General features: G+C 43.8%; 1 protein-coding gene across 2 annotated transcripts in view; it reads left to right on the forward strand.

Moving 5' to 3' along the window:
• Positions 1 to 21834, forward strand: part of LOC126236248 (uncharacterized) — a 413771-nt gene that overhangs the window by 174987 nt on the left and 216950 nt on the right. For both annotated transcript variants that reach the window (XM_049945397.1, XM_049945398.1), the window contains exon 3: positions 12190 to 12269. In XM_049945397.1, coding sequence (XP_049801354.1) covers positions 12190 to 12269 — 80 coding nt within the window. The remainder of the gene's footprint in view (positions 1 to 12189; positions 12270 to 21834) is intronic.

The raw sequence follows: 21834 nt of genomic DNA on the forward strand, positions 1-21834 counted from the left end.
TAATATTAGACCCAATGTATTCAAAATCGTCTACGTGCTTACAATTAAAACCTGCTGCTGACAAGTTGTCCAGTTTATTGTCCCCTGTTCTATGTGTCCCCTGTTCTATGAAATTTCGTACATTTAGTTTTGGATTCCTTAATTTCCAGTTTCCTATGCCGTGCGGTTCTTTTCAGTTCCACCACTAATCTCTCCAATGACATCCTGTGTCTAATAAAAACTGCAACGTCATCAGCATATGCAGACAACTGTGTGGTTCTCGTGCATGTGTGTCCAGATATTTGCAGTTTTCGTATAATTGGTTCAAAGGTCACACTGAAAAGCATGGTGGAAAGAGCATCATCTTATCTAACTCCTTGATTTATGTTGGAACAGTCCGTTAATTTCCCATCCTCTTTCACCAATGCCTTGGAACCTGCCAAGGTTGACTTGATAACCGAAATATATCTGGATTGTAAGCCAAGCAGTTTTATATCTTCTAACATCTCTTCCCTGTTTCGACTATCAAAGGTCTGCTTGAAGTCGACGTAGATGTTGTTGATTTTTCTAGATTATATTCACATGCTCTTTCCTGTATTTGTCTTAGTACAAATATTTGGTCCGCAGTTGATCTATTAGGCCCAAAGCCACACTGATAATCATCCAGTATATCTTCTACATATGGGACTAGTCTATTATATGGGATTCCTGATAAAAACTTATATACCACATTCAGCAGAGTGCTCTGTAGTTAGAGCAACATGCCTTGTCACCTTTCTTACGTATGGGCTGGATTGCACCTATAATCCATTCTTCTGGAATTCTTTCTTGATTCCAGATTAAACAGATAAGTTTATGAATCCGTTTGTGTAAAGTAACGCCTCCTCTCATTAAAGGCTCGGCAACTGTTCCATCATTTCCTACAGATCTGTGAGTTTTTTGACAATTCAACGTATTCTGTACTTCTGCAAGACTTGGTTGGCTCTTACATTTTTGGTTCTGCTGTATGGTATATCCGCTGCTCCTTATCAGTGCGATCACCCTCCAGCATTTCTTTACAATATTCTCTCCATCTATTCATCACTTTCCTCTTTTCTCATAGCAGATTTCCATCTTTAGCCAAGCAGCCTATTATTTTAGGTCTACACCGTTGCGTTCCTTGTCTAACTTCTTATAAAACTTTCTGCTCTCATTCCTATTATAATGTTCTTTCGTGTCTTCTATATTTCCTCTTAAGGCTTCTCTTTTCTTTATTCTGCGTACCCTTGCCGCTTCTATGCTCATTTCATTATATATAGCATAGTTAATTCTCGTATTTCGTTGGAGACATTTTAGTTTGCTTTTTTCAACTATTGCACTATCTGTTTACATTCACGATCATACCACTCCTCATTTCTAGCTTCTCTGGATTCCCCTATTACGACCTTCGCCACGGTTATGATAGGCCTATTATTCTTAATACATTACCATTCCTGCATGCGTACCATACGTGTCCGAAGAATGAGAAAAATCCGTTCCCTATTGGATGTACGCTTGCGTAGTAAGTGGCGACACGAACATGAGTCACTTGTCGTTAATAAGCGCAAAAGTGTCTACCCTCCTCCTCCTAGGTTTGGTCACTTTCGGAGCGTCACGTAGCTGGCGAGCCCGGCAGTCGCAGCGTGGTTGTCGAACTGGTCCGCTAATTGCACTTGTTGTTGTCGTCCCCGCGCGGGCAGAAGACAGATGGGGACAGCGGTGCCGGCCCCCAGCCTTTCACCCGCGCCGTGTAGCAGCAGGGGCGCGCGTAAATCAAGCCGCGAGAAAGTCGGCGCGGCCCGCCCACACCCTCTGACGTCACGGCGACACTCGCCGCCTCTCGCAGCCAGCCTCATCCTTGCCCTGCCTCTCCCATAACTCCCAGCTGTCCTCTCTCCCTTTCAGCAAACGTTTATTCCGACGCTCCATTCCTTCTGGTCGAGACTCCTCCGGATTATATGCGACAAGTCTTACACTGAAAGTCGAAGCTTTGAATCGTTCTAAAGGCGTACTCAGATGACTTGGTTGGTACTTAGTTGGTACTCCGAACGGCGTGTCTTGGCGGCTAGAGTCCCGTTCCCGAGTGCAGGTTTAACTTGTTGCTTACAATGATGCAGCAAAGACTCCGTGGCTACGAGCGTTTTTAATCTCAGATCCACCACGTTACGTGTAGGAATGAGACTTACTTCTGAAGTGTCGGGACAGTAACGGAAATTGTTAAAAACAATGTTGAAAATCGCATCTTCTCCTACCAAGTAAATCTCTTTATTATGCTACCACTTTTCGTCTACTAGATCATCATGTACAAAAAGTTTCGAGTCTGAATTACTGAGAAACAGGGAAAAGTTATGGTGATTTTAATGGTTCAGGTGTTCTACATAGTCTCCTTCCACTTGAGTACAGGTCGCAAAACGTTCATCTACATCTACATCCACACTCCGCAAGCGACCTGACGGTGTGTGGCGGAGGGAGGGTACTTTGAGTACCCCTATCGGTTCTCCCTTCTATTCCAGTCTCGTATTGTTCGTGGAAAGAAAGATTGTCGGTATGTCTCTGTGTGGGCTCTAATCTCTCTGATTTTATCGTCATGGTCTCTTTGCGGGATATACGTAGGAGGGAGCAAAATACTGCTTGACTCCTCAATGAAGGTATGTTCTCGAAACTTCAACAAAAGCACGTACCGAGCTACTGAGCGACTCTCGTGCAAAGTCTTCCACTGGAGTTTATCTGTCATCTCCGTAACGCTTTCGCGATTACTAAATGATCCTGTAACGAAGCGCGCTGCTCTCCGTTGGATCTTCTCTATCTCTCTATCAACCCTATCTGGTACGGATCCCACACTGGTGAGCAATATTCAAGCAGTGGGCGAACAAGCGTACTGTAACCTACTTCTTTTGTTTTCGGATTGCATTTCTTTAGGATTCTTCCAAAGAATCTCAGTTTGGCATCTGCTTTACCGACGATCAACTTTATATGATCATTCCATTTTAAATCACTCCTAATGCGTGCTTCCAGATAATTTATGGAATTAACTACTTCCAGTTGCTGACCTGCTATACTGTAGCTAAATGATAAAGGATCTTTCTTTCTATGCATTCGCAGCACATTACACTTGTCTACATTGAGATTCAATTGCAATTCCCTGCACCATGCGTCAATTCGTTTCAGGTCCTCCTGCATTTCAGTACAAATTTCCATTGTTACGTTCATACAACGATGTGAAACTGTCAGAAAATTCCTTGTTTGGGATGTAGCTGAACTGGCGAGTCACATTGGATTGAATGTCGGTAGTATCCTCAGTGCATGTGAATTTCTGTACTTTGTCTTAGCAAAAGGAATGCACCACAAAACGAAGAAGTCGCGGCAGGCGTCCACGCCTCGTTGTTCAGGAGTGAAGGTGTGCGGTACAAACTTTGCATACGTTTTCTCTTCTCCTTTTAAGTATTCTGAAGTATGTCTTGAACACTTCATTTAGAGATGTTGCACCCTTGCGATACAACTTGGCACAGTACGGCCACACGTCCACACTGCCCGCTCACAAGTAACTGGTCGAATCCCCCATATGTTTCTTACAGGCGTTAGTTGAAGCTGTGTTCGTGGTTACTAAGCAGACGTCGCTTATATACCAGGAATAACATCCGTCTGGGAACGTTTTGGGCGGTCGGTCTTTGTACAGTCCATCACGATTTCGAATCCCCCCCCAAGAACCATGGACCATGCCGTTGGTGGGGAGGCTTGCGTGCCTCATCGATACAGATAGCCGTACCGTAGGTGCAGCCACAACGGAGGGGTATCTGTTGAGAGGCCAGACAAACGTGTGGTTCCTGAAGAGGGGCAGCAGCCTTTTCAGTAGTTGCAGGGGCAACAGTCTGGATGATTGACTGATCTGGTCTTGTAACACTAACCAAAACAGCCTTGCTGTGCTGGTACTGCGAACGGCTGAAAGCAAGGGGAAACTACGGCCGTAATTTTTCCCGAGGGCATGCAGCTTTAAAGTAGTAAAGGAGTTTTACTATCTGGGGAGCAAAATAAATGATGATGGTCGAAGCAGAGAGGATATGAAATGTAGACTGGCAATGGCAAGGAAAGAGTTTCTGAAGATGAGAAATTTGTTAACATCGAGTATTGATTTAAGTGTCAGGAAGTCGTTTCTGAAAGTATTTGTATGGAGCGTAGCCATGTATGGAAGTGAAACATGGACGATAACTAGTTTGGACAAGAAGAGAATAGAAGCTATCGAAATGTGGTGCTACAGAAGAATGCTGAAGATTAGATGGGTAGATCACATAACCAATGAGGAGGTATTAAATAGAGTTGGGGAGAAGAGGAGTTTGTGGCACAACTTGACTAGAAGAAGGGACCGGTTGGTAGGACATGTTCTGAGGCATCAAGGGATCACCAATTTAGTATTGGAGGGAAGCGTGGAGGGTAAAAATCGTAGATGGAGACCAAGAGATGAATACACTAAGCAGATTCAGAAGGATGTAGGTTGCAGTGAATACTGGGAGATGAAGAAGCTCGCACACGATAGAGTAGCATGGAGAGCTGCATCAAACCAGTGTCTGGGCTGAAGACCTCAACAACAACAACATGAGACAGAATTTTCATTATCAAAATCATGATCTGTTACATTAATCGTCCACTCTAACAAGACTCTCGCCGTGGTGACTGATGGGAATAGCTGTTTCGATAGAAGTCAGAAAACTGTGTACCATTTTCAGTCGATGTTGACTTCTTTCCGGTTGCTACCCACCTTAGCTTTCAAAACTTCGTGCAAATAGTATCTTCTTTAAACAAATCAATCAATTTAAAGTATTTCAAACTCCAAACACTCGTCAAAAGGATAATCGTTGGGTCCACGTTCTCAACTCGGAATTGGTCTTCCTATGGGTGTTTGTTGTGTCTAGAATAAATGCGAATGAATTCTTTTTATCTTAGTTTAAATTTTTCTCTGAATTACATGAGTTCTGCAAAAGTAATCCTTCTCGGGATGCAGATTCTTGTTGGAAATGCGATTTTTCTAGGCTTTTGAATTTTTGATCTTTAGATTGTTCTTCACAGTTATTCGAGATAGAAGTCCTGTTTAAATTAAGCTCTTCTGGTGCTATTGGTGCATTGTGATCTTTTGGCGAAATTGAGAGCCATCAAGTCCCACATGGATAGACTTTTCGTGAAACATTTTTGAACACAGACATGACTACAAGAGTATTGATGGCAGGCTTAAAGCGTCATTAAGAGACCTATTATTCTGAAAACATCACAGTGGCCTGTGGTGCCATATCGAGATTCATTACAGTTTGTGCTAAAAGTACTTTCAGTCCTTGCAGAGGAAATAGAAGCACGGTTGCCTGCGTGCAGATGGTGGAGGCGGCATGCTGATGCGGAACGCCGGTGGCACGGCCCTGGCAGAATCTGTCATCTACGGCTGCGCTACGCATGCCAAATGACGCGCTGCAGCGCGCTGGCCTCCTTTACAGAGGCGAATGAGCGTGCCTCCGCAGCTGCTCTGTCCGGCTGAACGCAGCCCTGCAGCACACTCCGCGATGCACCGTTCACCGGAGGGACAGAAATGGAGGGGGGAGGGCGGGAAGTATCAGCAACCATACCGCAAAAAAAAAAAAAAAAAAAAAAAAAAAAAAAAAAAAAAATGCAGATGATAAACAGGTATTCATTGGACAAATATATTATACTAGAACTGACATGTTATTACATTTTCACGCAATTTGGGTGCATAGATCCTGAGAAATCAGTAACCAGAACAACCACTTATGGCCGTAATAACGGCCTTGATACGCCTGGGCATTGAGTCTTTAGTCAAACAGAGCTTGGATGGCGCGTACAGGTACAGCTGCTCATGCAGCTTCAACACGATACCACAGGTCATCAAGAGTAGTGACTGGCGTATTGTGACGGCCACCATAGACCAGACATTTTTAATTGGTGAGAGATCTGGAGAATGTGCTGGCCAGGGCAGCAGTCGAACATTTTCTGTATTGAGAAAGACCCGTAGAGGACCTGCAACATGCGCTCGTGCATTATCTTGCTGAAATGTAGGGTTTCGCAGGGATCGAATGAAGGGTAGAGCCACGGGTCGCAACACATCTGAAATGTAACGTCCACTGTTCAAAGTGCCGCCAATGCGAACAAGAGGTGACCGAGACGTGTAACCAATGGCACACGCCGGCTGATATGCCAGTATGGCGATGACGAATACACGCTTCCTATGTGCGTTCACCACGATGTCGCCAAACACGGATGTGACCATCATGATGCTGTAAACAGAACCTGCATTCATCCGAAAAAATGACGTTTTGCCATTCGTGCACCCAGGTTCGTCGTTGAGTACACCGTCGCAGGCCCTCCTGTCTGTGATGCAGCGTCAAGGGTAACCGCGGCCATGGTCTCCGAACTGATAGTCCATGCTGCTGCAAACGTCGTCGAACTGTTCGTGCAGATGGTTGTTGTCTTGCAAACGTCCCCATCTGTTGACTCAGGGATCGAGACGTGGCTGCACCATCCGTTACAGCCATGCGGATAAGATGTCTGTCATCTCGACTGCTAGTGATATGAGGCCGTTGGGATCCAGCACGGCGTTCCGTATTACCCTCCTGAACCCACCGATTCCACATTCTGCTAACAGTCATTGGATCTCGACCAACACGAGCAGCAATGTCGCGATACGATAAACCGCAATCGCGATAGGCTACAATCCGACCTTTATCAAAGTCGGAAACGTGATGGTACGCGTTTCTCCTCCTTACACGAGGCATCACAACAACGTTCCACCAGGCAACGCCGGTCAACCGCTGTTTGTGTATGAGAAATCGGTTGGAAACTTTCCTTATGTCAGTGCGTTGTATGTGTCGCCACCGGCACCAACCTTGTGTGAATGCTCTGAGAAGCTAATCATTTGCATATCAGAGCATCTTCTTCCTGTCGGTTAAATTTCGCGTCTGTAGCACGTCATCTTCGTGGTGTAGCAATTTTAGTGGACAGTAGTGTATTTCGATTTTTTGAATTTGTATTGATCATACGGCGTGGAGCTCTTAAGAAAAAGAACGTTAAGTGCCACACTAGGGATACAGTGGTCTGGGACTCGATTTCCGTTCATTCTAAAATTTTATCTTCCACTTATTTCTTCTTTCACCTTGGCAATGTTTTTTAACGACAAAAAAATTCGAGGTGCACCATAGTTTGGAGACCATCTTTAACTTGCCGGATACATCAGTTCGAAGGTAAGAGAAAGGTAAGAGAGTACCAGTTCCTGCAGGAACCTACCTAGTAAAGTGTTGTGGTATTCAAACCAACATTTGCGTTAATGATAGCTATACATTTTTTTTATTGGTCATATATGAGGATGAAATTGAAAGTCAGCAGTCACTATCGTTAAAATGATTATTTCTTTAGCCAAGACATAACGGCTTACAAGCATTATTTATTTATTCATTTAATTATTGTGGCTTTCGGCCTTTCAGTGTTCTGGAGTTTTACAGATTAAGGTTGCATTTATGAAAGAATTTCATAAAATTCGACATTATTTTGGTGAAGGAGAGTTGGTACAGTAGTTTGTAATGATTTATGGCATCGGATTAGTTGCTGTACGAAATCGATTCGCTGGTTTGCATAGTTTAAATTTAAAAACAAAAAAATGTGACTGATATCTCCTACCGTTATTCCATCACATTCACAATAAGGGTTATCTCGAATATGTATTCAGTGAAAATGGCCAGGGAATGGTTCAAATGGCTCTGAGCACTATGGGACGTAACTTCGGAGGTCATCAGTCCCATAGAACTTAGAACTACTTAAACCTAACTAACCTAAGGACATCACACATATCCATGCCCGAGGCAGGATTCGAACCTGCGATCGTAGTGGTTGCGCGGTTCCAGACTGAAGCGGCTAGAACCGCTCGGGCACGACGGCCGGGGCCAGGGAATGATCCATGATTAAATCTCATGCGAATTATGAAACGCATAAATATTTTATTTGACTTAGCTGTGTTGAACTAGGGCTTGGATGGAATGTCTGGCGGTATTTAACCATTGGCTTACAAGCTTATGAGCCAGACTTCATATTCCTGCATTCACAAATAAAGCACTGCACGGTATCACCATTGCTGCTGTTGCACAGTGTTACAACTAAGTATTCTGTCGCAAATCTACGTTTGTTTCATTTTAATCGATGTATTTATTTAAAAAATGAATCGTACGCTGTATTTGTAAAATTTGTTGGTCATAGGCAGAAGTTAGTACCGGCTACCTACCTACGCATATTCTGTTTTTTTACTTGATATCTTCGTTGTGTTGTACGCTGGACGACACCTAGCAGTTCTTGACATGAAATATCTTCGCATCTCTCATATTATTTAATCACTCCGGAGATTCTACATATCATTCTTCAGAGATTAACACATTTTCAAGGACCATTATTTTGCTGCCTCATGTCCTTCGAATAAGGGCAGAAAACAAAACAGGATGTCATACAGACAGGGAAACATGTTGTATGTCGTGATAACATATAGATGTGGCGTCCGGACACTGTACGTGGCAGTCGTCGCGAGAGTAAAGAAACAAAAACTTACGATTAGACCGCCCGAGCGTCGAGGAATGGAATGGGCGAACAATCGCCGCGCGGGATTAGCCGAGCGTTCCAAGGCGCTGTAGTCATGGACTGTGCGGCTGGTCCCGGCGGAGGTTCGAGTCCTCCCTCGGGCATGGATGTGTGTGTTTGTCCTTAGGATAATTTAGGTTAAGTAGTGTGGTGCTATAGACGAAGTTGAAAATTAGGTGGACTGATAAGGTAGGGGGCAGAGGAGGTTCTACGCAGAATCGGAGAGGAAAGGAATATGTGGAAAATACAGATAAGGAGAAGGGACAGGATGATAGGACATCTGCTAAGACATGAGGGAATGACTTCCATGATACTAGAGCTGTAGAGGGCAAAAACTGTAGAGGAAGACAGAGATTGGAAAACGTCAAGCAAATAATTGAGGACGTAGGTTGCAAGTGCTACTCTGAGATGAAGAGGTTAGCACAGGAAAGGAATTCGTGGCGGGCCGCATCAAACTAGTCGTAGACTGAAGACCAAAAAAAAAAAAAAAAAGTGTGTAAGCTTAGGGACTGATGACATCAGGACCTCAGCAGTTAAGTCCCATAAGATTTCACACACATCTGAACATTTTTTTTGGGGGGGGGGGGGAACAATCCCCCAAAGCGTTCGGTAAAGGCTACATCGCTATTGTTTGCTGAGGCTGGCAGTGTCGTAAACGTGGTAGTTCAGCCCCGACCTCTACCAGCATCTCACGCAACCATACTTCGAAACACCTCTCCCCCCCACCCCACCCCCCAATCCCTCAGCTAAAATTGCCACATTAACCCTTTAAGTGAGAAATCATTTTATCCAGAAAAGCAATGAATATATGTATATGTCAAAAATGTTCAAATGTGTGTGAAATCTTATGGGACTTAACTGCTAAGGTCATCAGTCTCTAAGCTTACACACTAGCTAACCTAAATTATCCTAAGGACAAACACACACACCCATGCCCGAGCGAGGACTCGAACCTCCGCCGGGATCAGCCGCACAGTCCATGACTGCAGCGACTAAGACCGCTCGGCTAATCGCGCGCGGCACGTATATGTCGTTGCATACTGTTTGGGAGTAGTAATCAAGAAAACTGCTCAGTTTATTGCGTATTTCTAAGTTCATCATAAGTGGTGGAGTGGTAAACACTCAAACCAATGAAGTAGGGGCACAATATTTAGGGCCACAAAATTTGTGCTGAAAAGGTTTGAAAAATCTGCAGGATACTAACAGTGACAACCTCGCCGGCCGCGGTGGCCGAGAGGTTCTAGGCGCTTCAGTCCGGAACCGCACGACTGCTACGGTCGCAGGTTCGAATCCTACCTCGGGCATGGATGTATGTGATGACTTTAGGTTACTTAGGTTTAAGTAGTTCTAAGTCTAGGGGACTGATGACCTCAGATGTTAAGTCCCATAGTGCTCAGAGCCATTTGAACCATTTGAGAGACAACCTCTGTTAGTAAACATGCTCTCATGAGGACGATATTTCTCGAAGGACTAGGGTTCACAAACAGCTTTAGACTGTGCGTATAAATGCACATTTATAGCCACTTCAGTATCAGTGCCACTTTGACGACTTTCATTAAGTTCTTCCTCAAGCACAGGGAAACAGTCAAGCCTTCCTGCTGCATCTGTACTAGACGCTTCACCCATTGGTTCCACTTGACACTGTGTTACCCAGAGTATCATCAGTTACTGTAGTAGTATCTGAAACTGTAGAGGTACTAGCTACATCCTCTGCATCAGAGTCTCCTCCAAATTTCGAATATTCTGCGTTCTATGCTGTAACCCCGTCCGGGCATTCCGTCATGCAATCAGCTAGAACTTCATCTGACTTGAAGCTATGACACCTCCATGAAGTCACTCTTACTGATCTAAAAGAAAGATTCACGAATGTCAGTATGACCCCTCCAACTATAAAACTAACGTAAACGACTCAAGAATTCATTTGTCTTTTACACTCAAGTGTGTGCACAAACTATTTTCGTCATGTTGCGTATTTTCAGTAATCATCCTACATGTGCACGGTCAGCGGAAATAATATTATTTCAGCGGCTAATATTTTCGAGATTAATTTGCGAAACAATATTATCTGCAATGCCCATTCTTCATCAGAAGCATTTCACAGCTTGTAATCAGTAAAATCGGATGTAAATAGGATCTACATTCACGACAATCTATTTGCTTACATGAACGGCGCGGAAGAAACGCAGCTGTAAATATGCTTGCAAGCAACTCCTGTACTGATATTATACTTTAGAAAGCAGGAAATCTTACTGTGTATCGAACTTACCGTCATTTATATCAGAACAGTAAATCCACAGGTGACAAATGGTAGCTGAACACGAAACCAGCTATGAAGACGAGTGCCTCAAAGGCTATCGGTAAATATTCACACTGTTACAAATTTGTCCGCTGATACCTCAATCCTGCCAACTTAGAAACATAAAAATGGTATTCACTACTTATCACACAAACTATAGAGAAAATATTAATACCAGTACAATCGATTGTTTGTAGTAAATAAAGCAATAAATAGCATTCAAGACAAGTGGTGTATATATTTACCAGTGTCGCTTAAAGGGTTAAAATACCCGCATAATAATCAGTGTTCTAATTTACTTCCTAAATCTATTACTGGTGCATGTGGTACGGAAGGCGAATGGGTCAGTCCATCGACCAGGCACTGCATCTAGGGCAACTGTGATTGGGAAACAAGACCCCGTGTGCAGCTGTTCCAGTATACACAGGTGTCGGTAGCGCCATGCTGCAGTCTAACATAACAATAACATCAGCAGCATACGATATTAGAATATTTTTGGCAGTTTACCTTACCAGTGCGCCGTCGCTGATGCCACATCTTCAGTCTTCGATGATAGACCGTCTTGGCAGTCTGTCTATCGTTAAATGCTGAGTGCTCATACAACGTCATTTCAATTGCAAACAGATTGCCTTCGTGTTTATGAAAAACATTCGGCCTCATGCTCCTTGTCTCATCGCTGTGAAAATGAATAATGAACAGTCGTTATTTTCAACAACTTCAAAGTTACTGTAGACAGCAAGTCTTGTTATGACCATAATTTATTCCTTTTGTCCTCTCGGGGACGATTTATATTCGAATGTGCGAGACAAGACCCGCCACTACACCCTGCCAAAGCGTTTATGTTGTTGATGCATTAGGCATTCCGTCCTCGACCTTTACACACGATACAAAAGAAACGGACCGCTTTAAGAAACCAGCAGACACGTGGAGGCCCCTGCATGGTCGCAACTTGTGCTTCTTTCCTGTCGAGCAGGTAGTTTACATCACAAACTTCCTTTCACAGCGCTTAACTGCCGTGTAACCGACGATATACGGTGTACACACGTCCACTATATTATGCAAAGAACAAGTAAGAGTAAAACACATGTGTCGCACAAGCTGCATTATTAATACCGAAAACAGTACATTAGGTACGGTAGTTATTGTAACTATCAGTTTTGGTGCAATAAGATGACTTGGTAACATTAAATACGAAATAAAGCTGAAAGAACAGTTACAAACCGTAGCTTATGAAATTACGAATAGTTCACTGTAAAATGCTAATCGAACTTTTCTTATTTCAGTTTTTTGGGGGCGCTACTCGTGCTGCCAAAGTCGAGTGAAGCTTTCCGAGATGGTTCTCCGCAGCTGTTTAACATCACTGGTGAGTTCTGCAAATTATAGTTTTCTAAAATTTATCTAATCACTATAGTACCAAACAGTTTTAAAGTCCCCAAACAACTAATGATACCTTAAATAACAATGTTTTGTTCAGTAATTTTTTATGTAGTCAGGATACCCAATTATTACAAAAATGTTCATACTGGTTTCGGCAGGTCATCGTCACCATGCTATGTGATGAGAACATTCAAAAAAGATCATATTTTTGTACACATGGACAACACGGAATCTGATAAATACACTTTTATCAAAATATATGTAACTGCACAATAGGATAAAAAAGTGAAATTTCTTTCCGTACCCGCAACATATACTCCATTATTGTACGTAATATTTTCAAAATTGTTCTCTCTCCTCCTTCAGACCAACTGTGTAGCTAATTGAACCCCGTATTATACTGTATGTACTACGTTTAATGAAATACCTGTTCTTTCTCTTTTTCCTATTATTGCCACATAACTATTCCATAGTTAAATTTTCAATCTACAACCTAAATTATGAGCTTGCGAATTATAGTCTTGGTCCTTTCTTTACTTATTTATTGCAATTTATAGCATTGAGTACACAGAAGTACGTAACAGCAATTGTTATTACTACTTTTAACACATTTATTTAAATTGAAAGAAAACTAAAGATTGTTCGTTAACACTCACCACTGAAATAACTAGTGCAAACATTTTTCCTCTTCTAAACTGATACTAGAGTTTCCAGTTACAGTATCGTTAGGTGATTAGTGTATGTAAAGCGTATTTTCGATAAGGATGCTTCGCCCATTTTCCATAACAGAATTTAGAGTTGTTGTTGTTGTGGTCTTCAGTCCTGAGACTGGTTGATGCAGTTCTCCATGCTACTCTATCCTGTCCAAGCTCTTCTTCATCTCCCAGTACTTACTGCAGCCTACATCCTTCTGAATCTGCTTATTGTATTCATCTCTTGGTCTCCCTCTACGATTTTTACCCTCCACGCTGCCCTCCAATGCTAAATTTGTGATCCCTTGATGCCTCAGATCACGTCCTACCAACCAGCTCCTTCTTCTTGTCAAGTTGTGCCACAAACTCCTCTTCTCCCCAATTCTATTCAATACCTCCTTATTAGTTATGTGATCCACCCATCTAATCTTCAGCATTCTTCAGAGTACCCTCCTAAAATTTGCTCTGTAGAAATCACCTTGTGGACCTCAGTGAATTATTTCACATCATCATGGAAAAAGTAATTTGGTCTTGCTCTTTCTGAAGCACCCCCAGAGACCCAGACAGGGGTGTCTCGGACATTGTTTGATGCCAAACGAGCTTATTTGGTCAACAAAGTGAAAATTGGTGAAGATGGAGGGGAGGGGTTATTCGTCAGTACCGTTTGTATATTAGTTGTGTGATCTCTATTCTGTGTGCTTTTGTGCTTTAATCGTTCTTACCCTGCGTGTGTCTAGGACAAAATGGAGTTTCGGCCCTCTCCTTGCCAAATAGGTGTTATTAACTGCATGGCAATTACACGCAGAATGACGAGACTAGCAGAGCAACTATCATGAGCATTTCATTACGAACTCAGATAAGAACAATTTGTACCTTGTAGTAGCTACAGTGACCACTTTTGTAGTATCTTATTCGCTTTGGTAGCAGCCAATGTCAGAGAGCGATGGAAACTCAACGCTTCATCAAAGTATGTTTTTAAATGCCTGTGTGTTGTCTGCCTTTCGGTTGGTACAATTTTTAAATGTTCGTCTTGATTTCAGCTACGGGAAATGAGTATTGCAGCAATACATAGGTTGTTTTGCTAATAGTAACCGACATATTGTCACCATTACACTACTGCTGTATCTTGCCAGAGCCATCATGTGCGTTTTCATTCGTTATTGCGTGTACACAAGTAGTGTACACAAATTTCCTCTAGAATTCTGGAACATATTTTGTGCTCACATATGATGAGTTTTTTTGGAAACAGAACAACTCGTTCGTAGGAACTAATATGTATTTCGCAATCACCAATTATACGGAAGTTTGTTGATAGTGGCACCACGATTAACGCCATACTTTCTGACGCCCGACAATACATCGATAAAGTTCCATACTGCCGCCTATTAAATATAACTAAACACAAAGGAATTACAGACGTTGGCTGCGAGTGGGCACTTATTTAAAGCAATGGGGGAGGGGGAGGTTGAAAACTTGTGCCGGTCCGGGATTCGAAAAAATCAAATGGCTCTAAACACTATGGGACTTAACATCTGAGGTCATCAGTCCCCTAGACTTAGAACTACTTAAACCTAACTAACCTAAGGGCATCACACACAGCCATGCCCGAGGCAGGATTCGAACCTGCGACCGTAGCAGCAGCGCGGTTCCGGACTGAAGCGTCTAGAACCGCTCGGCCACAACGGCCGGCGTCAGACAGGGTTTCCCAGACAGTGTCATACAACCATTTCATCGAATAGGGATGTGAGTGGATCAAGAACTTCATTGCCAACAAGATTCAGTACCTCGTTGTTTTTGCGGAGATGTCAGACGACAAAGTAACCTCAACGAAGCGTAATGAAACTGTTACTGTTCACCATTCATAGGAATCCTGTTAACTGATCCTTTAGTCGGATTTTGATATAACAATTATGAACAAGTAAATGAAAACCACTATATGGGTTATGTGCTACATGATCAGTCTGTTGAGTTAACTAGTTTTCGGGTTACAAAGGCACTAGGACTGTAAACATTAATCCTGTAGAACACAAGCAATATAGTGGTTTTCACTTGTTATTTATAGAAATGAGCTGGCAGACAAAGGTTTTAGCCCCCTACGGCTGTTCGCAGACGATGCAGTTGTATAAAATAAGATAGAAAATGGAAACAGAATACAGAATGCATAAAGAAGTGAAGATGAACAGAGCCCTGGCGACTGACTAACATATATAAATGTGATGCACGTATATAAACGAAAGGACCGTGCATTATTTGACTGAATGATCGGTGATCAGTCACTGAAATTAGTCATGACAGTCATGTATTTCGAGTGTCTGTCTGAAGCTATTTAGGCCGGCCGGTGTGGCCGAGCGGTTTTAGGCGCTACAGTCTCGAACCGTGCGACCGCTACGGTCGCAGGTTCGAATCCTGCCTCGGGTATGGATGTGTGTGATGTCCTTAGGTTAGTTAGGTTTAAGTAGTTCTAAGTTCTTGGGGACTGATGACCTCAGATGTTAAGTCCCATAGTGCTCAGAGCCATTTGAACCATTTTGTAAAATAATGTGTCATGTTTTTCTTGTTTATTGAAGTTTATAAAAGGGGTCATGTCTTCCTGAAACATGTTAGCTTTTTTCTCTATTAAATAAATCATGCATGTCGACAAATGGTGTATCGTAATCTCTATAGTGACACTGTTATTTGTAAGTATGAGACCATTACCAAGGAAAATTAAGGGTCAGAGAGAGAAGGTTCTAAGAAGAATTGCACTCTTCAGCTCTGTTTCGTTTAATCAGCAGCAGGACGTCGCAGAAACGTTAGAAAACTCCAGTGGGAGCCGCTTCATGAGAAGCGCTGTGTATCGCGAGAGCTTAAGTTCCATAACAGTGAAGAAACGCACTACTTCCTGCCACTTATAACTAGTGTAATGACTACAGTGCAAAATTAGAGAAATTCAGGCTATACACAGCTTTACTGACCAACGGTCTTCAATAAATCGTCCACAAATGAAATAGGATGGGAGGAATAATGATTGTGGGAAACCATGTACAGATCGCCACACACGGTACGGTGCAGATGTACCTGTAGTCTCCCCAACCGTCAGCACGAAGTCTTCCGTGAATGAAACAGTAAGTCATCCCCGATCAGGAAGTCTAGGAGCAGTTCGATTCAGAAATAATAAAGCATGCCTCTGCATATCGATCTTGATAGCCATACTTTGGTAATTCGTTTGATTACTTTTTTACTGTCGACCGTCCATTCGACACCTGCAGCAATCACAATAGCTGCAATATAATGTACGAGGATTACTGAACGTGCCCGATGAGTATTTCGGTTGCATATTTTTGTGGTGATCCTGTAACACTGCTTGGTGCCTGGTTAATAGCAGCACCCTTGGTTACAATGCAATTGGCGCTTGCTGACTCTGGGTAGTTCGTCGAGCGACTGCAATCGTCACGTCAACCAGCGCGTTAATGATGTGAAGAAACATGTGCGTTTTGAACTCTGAATTGCCCCCGTCCTTGTACTTTTAAAAAATCAATGCTTTGGTAATTCACTTAAATCTCGAACTCTACGCAACCCCTGACCATCTTTTAATAATTTATTGGCAAATGGAACGATCCGACAATTGAACAACTGGAAAACGTTTGCTGCGCTGAGTAGATAACTGAAAATGGTCGAAGTGTACATCCTGCCGATTGCAAGGAAAGCAGTCCTGAAAAAGAGAAATTTTTTACATCAAATATAAATTTAAGTGCTAGGAGGTCTTTTCGGATGGTATTTGTCTGGCATATAAAACTGTACGGATTTGGACGATGAACAATTCAGATAAGAGTAGAGTAGAAGGATATGAAATGTGATGCTGTAAATGAATGCTGAAAATACACATGTGTACAGGATAACTAATGAGATGCTGAAGGGCAATGGAAAGAAAAGGAACTAATGGCAGAACCTGACTGAAAGAAAGTATACGTCAATAGGACACATCATGAACCATCAAGAAATAGTCAATTTAGTATTGGAAGGAAGTGTGGCGAGTAAACATTATCGTGGAGGATCAAGGCTTGACTATAGTAAGCGCGTTTAAATGGGTGTAGTTTGCAGAAGTTATGCAGAATAAAGAGAATGTATACTCTCTCGGCGTATACTATTTACAAAAACCTCTCAACTTTCCAGTCGGGTGTTAGTGTTAAAATACCGCGACGTTTATCCAGGAGGTGATGTGTATGATACTCTTCAAAACTACTACGCTGCTGAAAACCCGAGGACTTTTCATCATCGGAAATGAATAAGTTTGCACAGGGTAGCCTAGCGTGGAGAGCTGCACACATGTCGGATTGAAGACTACAATAACAACAACAGCGTGCATTTCGCCAGAATAACGAGAGTCAACAAAAAGTTTATCTCGAACTGCAAATTCCCCAGAAATCCGTACGGGAAATGAAACAGAGGGAGATAGTGAGAGGGATTTATGTGCGTATGATAAATCCTTCCCTCGAAAATTTCCTTTCTTCATCCCTCCTCTGTGTTGCCGCAGATGGCGTGCCACTGATCTCATTTGTACTAAGATCTCATTATACGCGAGGTGCCTAGTTCTTTCCTCCGCCCCGAGGGGAATACATAACTTCTGAACAATGTTCACCAACCTGCAGTCTTGTACAGTGGTTGTCCATTGCGCAGAAAACCGCACGTAGATCGTGAGTCCGTTATCCTGAGGCGAGAAACTGTGTAATTACAAAAAAAATGCTTCAAATGGCTCTGAGCACTATGGGACTTAACATCTGTGGTCATCAGTCCCCTAGAACTTAGAACTACTTAAACCTAACTAACCTACGGACATCACACACATCCATGCCCGAGGCAGGATTCGAACCTGCGACCGTAGCAGTCGCGCGGTTCCGGACTGAGCGTCTAGAACCGCTAGACCACCACGGCCGGCCTGTGTAATTACAATCCAGTTTACAAATCACAAATAATTTCCGTTTTTCACACTTTCACACAGAGTAAACAAAATAATGAACTGCCGCTTTGCGTAATTACTATCGAACTAGTTCTCAATTACATGTTCAAAAAACAGAGATTGTTAATTAAGTTCTTAGCCGATACCGACCGCGGCAGACAACATCGGCAGACAACATGTCTGTCCCCCGAGACCACGATCGAGCTCTCGTATTTACAAAGCAGAGATTGCTAATTAGGTCTTAACTGAAACCGACCGCGGCGGACACCATGTCTGTCCTCCGAGACTGTCTATCGAGCTCTCTTATTTACAAACCAGAGATTGCTAATTAAGTCTTAACTGAAACCGACCTCGCGACATACAACATGTCCGTCCTCCGAGACTGACTTCCGAGCTCTGATTTTATAGCTAAATTACCTCGCCCGCTACCCAAGTTGGGCGAGATCCGAGGATCTCCGAAGTGCTTCGTCTACCTTTTCGTTTAGCAATTGTTTATTATTGTGCTGGTAAATAACACTTTTGAAATTATGGAATGATAGATTGCTACTGAAAGGACCCGCCAGGATAGCCGAGAGCGATAACGCGCTGCTTTCTGGACTCGGATAGACGCGATGGCCCCGGATCGAGTCTGCCCGGCGGATTAACGACGAGGGCCGGTGTGCCGGCCAGCCTGGATGTGGTTTTTAGGCGGTTTTCCACATCCTACTAGGTGAATATCGGGCTGGTCCCCACGTCCCGCCTCAGTTACACGACTCACAGACATTTGAAACACATTCCCACTATTTCACGATTTACACTAGATGCAGACAGTTTGGGTGCACTAATTCCGTCCCAGGGGGTATGGGGTGGTGGCAGGAAGGGCATCCGGCCACCCCTTAAAATTTAACCATGCCAAATCCGTACTTACCCTGCCGACCCTGCGCACAATGCAGGATAAAGGCCGTAGCGAAAGAAAGAAAGAAAGAAAGCCTGCTACTGAAAGATGCTTTATATGAAATTCAAGTAAATTCACTGTCTAGTTTTTCTAATATTAACAACAGAAGTTTACATTTTGAGGCGCTATCCGAACACAGCAGCCAATCGCAGGGGAGGACCACGCTTTAGATGGTCTTTCTCATAATACATGTACCGAATACATCACACCACATTATATCATCTTCCCACTGCTGCCTTCTCAACTGTTCTAAGAAGTGCTTCTTGAGGATAAATATGATGGCTGTGAGGCCAGGAATATTACATCCGCTGTATGAGTGGATATTATCTCCATCACTTGGCGCCTTTCAGTCGAACAGTTACATGGCTGCACCAAACTCTTAGATATAAATAATGCGAAGGTTACGAAGTAGCTGGCGAAGTTGGCGTTTAATTTTCATGCTGCAGCTCTTCGGCTACCTTAAACATCAGAAAAATGGACTTGAGGCGGCGTAAAATTCCCTCCTTAAGGCAAACTCGAGTTTCTAGTGGGATCCCTGCCGTGAATATTTCATGAAGCCTGAGTGCGTTTTTCTGTGAACTATTGGCCCGCCTACCCCCTCGCGGAGACACGGAGTACTCCAACTTCCGTGACTGCCGGGCTGAGCTGACGTGACAAGAAGTGAGGCGAGATTTTCCGCCCGTCAGAGCCGCCTCGTCAGAGGCGCCCTCCGCTCTGAGCTGCTAGCTGGAGGTTGGTTGGATGGCGCGCTCCGCAACTTTGACACTGGATCGAGCAACTTCGTTCCAACGCCGAGGCACTAATATCGACGCCGCCTCGCTGTTAGATACACAAAAGGAGCAAGCAGAGCACAAAGAAAATCCATCATGACCCCGTTCAATCAGAAACGCAACACAATGAAATACACGGTCCAGTCACATTAATGTGACCACCGCCTACGTTCGACGTCAAAGTTCAATAACCACTCACAGACGACAGGAGGCAGCACTAGCAGTGGAGGGTATGTAAAGCAGGTCGGAGAGGCGCGGAAAACAGTGCAGTCAATGTCGTAATGCGGAAACTGGACAATCTGTCTGACGCCCATAAGGCCTCCATCATTTGCTTTTGAGCCAAGGGTGCAAGCATTTCCGAAACGGGTAAGTTTGTAAACTGCGCGCATGCCACTGTTGCAAAATGGTACTATCCAAAACCGATGCCGAGGCAGCTGTGATGCACAGAAGGCCATAGATGATAGGAGTGAACGATGGCTGCGAGATGTGCACGAGCCGATAGCTGTGCAACTGTTGATTAACTGACTGTCCAGATGAACCATGGGGCTACCAACAGTGTTTCCTCAACGAGCGTTCAGCGAACGCTGCTGTGAGTGGGCCTCTGCAACAGGCACCTGACTGTTGTTCATTGGCGACTAATGATGGAATTTGCACGCCAGTACTGGAAGTCCACTGAGTGGCGACAGGTGGCCTTTTCAGATGACAGATGGCCGCTGGCGTGTACGGTGTGAAATATCTGAAAGCAAGTACCCTGCAACAATTGCCAGAAGAGTCCAGGCCGGAGGATGGAGCATTATAGTCTGGCAAATGTTTTCGTGGTATTCCTGGGGGCTCTCGTCATGCTGAAAGCCATAATGGATCAACACAAGCATACATCTATCTTTGGGGACGATGCCCACCCCCAAATGAAATTGGATTTTCCTCGTCAGGATGGCATCTACCAGCAGAGAATGCAGCGTGTCACAAAGCTCGTAGTCACCGTGCGTGTTTCTAAGAGCACCAGAATGAGTTTACCGTACTCCCCTGGTTGCCAAACTCCTTGGCATTAAACCCAAACGAGAATTTGATCGGGCTGTTTGCGCCATGGACCCTCAACCGAGGAACCTAGTGCAGCTGGCCACGGCATTGGAAGTGGCATGGCACCTCACCCCTATTGGTACCTTCCTAAACCTCTCTGACTCTCTTCCTACACGTCTCGTAGAGGGCCGCGCTGCAAAATGTGGTTATTCAGTCTTTTGACAGGTGGTCACAGTAACGTGACTGGACAGAGTAGACTGTGTCGAGAAACAGTTACTACGGAAACGATGGAAAAAGGCGAATTGAACATGAAAGGGGTCTGCGACTACGCTATCTGGAGAAGACGGCGACAGCTCAAGATGCTTTCGATAACTGATTCAAAATAACATTCAACTACACCTCTGTCAACATGAAGGCTAGTTGTTTCTGGGACAGCGTAATTAAAGAAGCTGTAGATGTCACAATAGTATAAAACACCATCAATACAGACGATGGTTTGCAGCTGAGCACAGCGTGGATCCCGTCCGTCACGAAGTTAAAGCAGGCGGCGGACGCGGAACGGAAACTTTGACTTATATCGTTAAGTTGCAGCAAGTGCTACGGCTGCATATGGATGGGGGCAACAAAAACACTATATCTTCACATGGAAAAGGTCTTTACCACGTCTGGCATGATGGATTAATACAGAAATTAGACTCTAAAAGTTGTCCAGAATATGTGCAATCATTGCAGCAACATAGAGTCGGTGTTGGCTGGGGTCCCGCAAGGTTCAGATCTGGGGCCGCGCCTTTGCCAAGGTTCGTGCAGACCCCCCCGTCGGAGGTTCGAGTCCTTCCTCGGGCATGGGTGTGTGTGTTGGCCTTAGCGTAAATTAGTTTAAGTTAGATCAAGTAGTGTGTAAGCCTAGGGACCGATGACCTCAGCAGTTTGGTCCCATAGGAACTTACCGCAAATTTCAATTTCAATTTCAGTTCTGGGACCTGTGCTGTAGTCTATCAGCACCAACGACACCCAGGCAGGCGGTAGTGGAAAACGTCCTGTATGACACTGCGATATTCAAGCGCTGCCCCAACCTAAAATTCAGTGTTAGGCTCCTCCAAAGACACCAGGACAAAATCACCTAACGTTGCACTGTCTGGAAAGTGAAAATCGATCCTAGGAAGAGCCAAGCAATTGTTTTCACTACTAAGCTCAAGCTCTCT

This window comes from Schistocerca nitens, chromosome 2 (genome assembly GCF_023898315.1).
Source record: "Schistocerca nitens isolate TAMUIC-IGC-003100 chromosome 2, iqSchNite1.1, whole genome shotgun sequence".
Taxonomy (NCBI): domain Eukaryota; kingdom Metazoa; phylum Arthropoda; class Insecta; order Orthoptera; family Acrididae; genus Schistocerca; species Schistocerca nitens.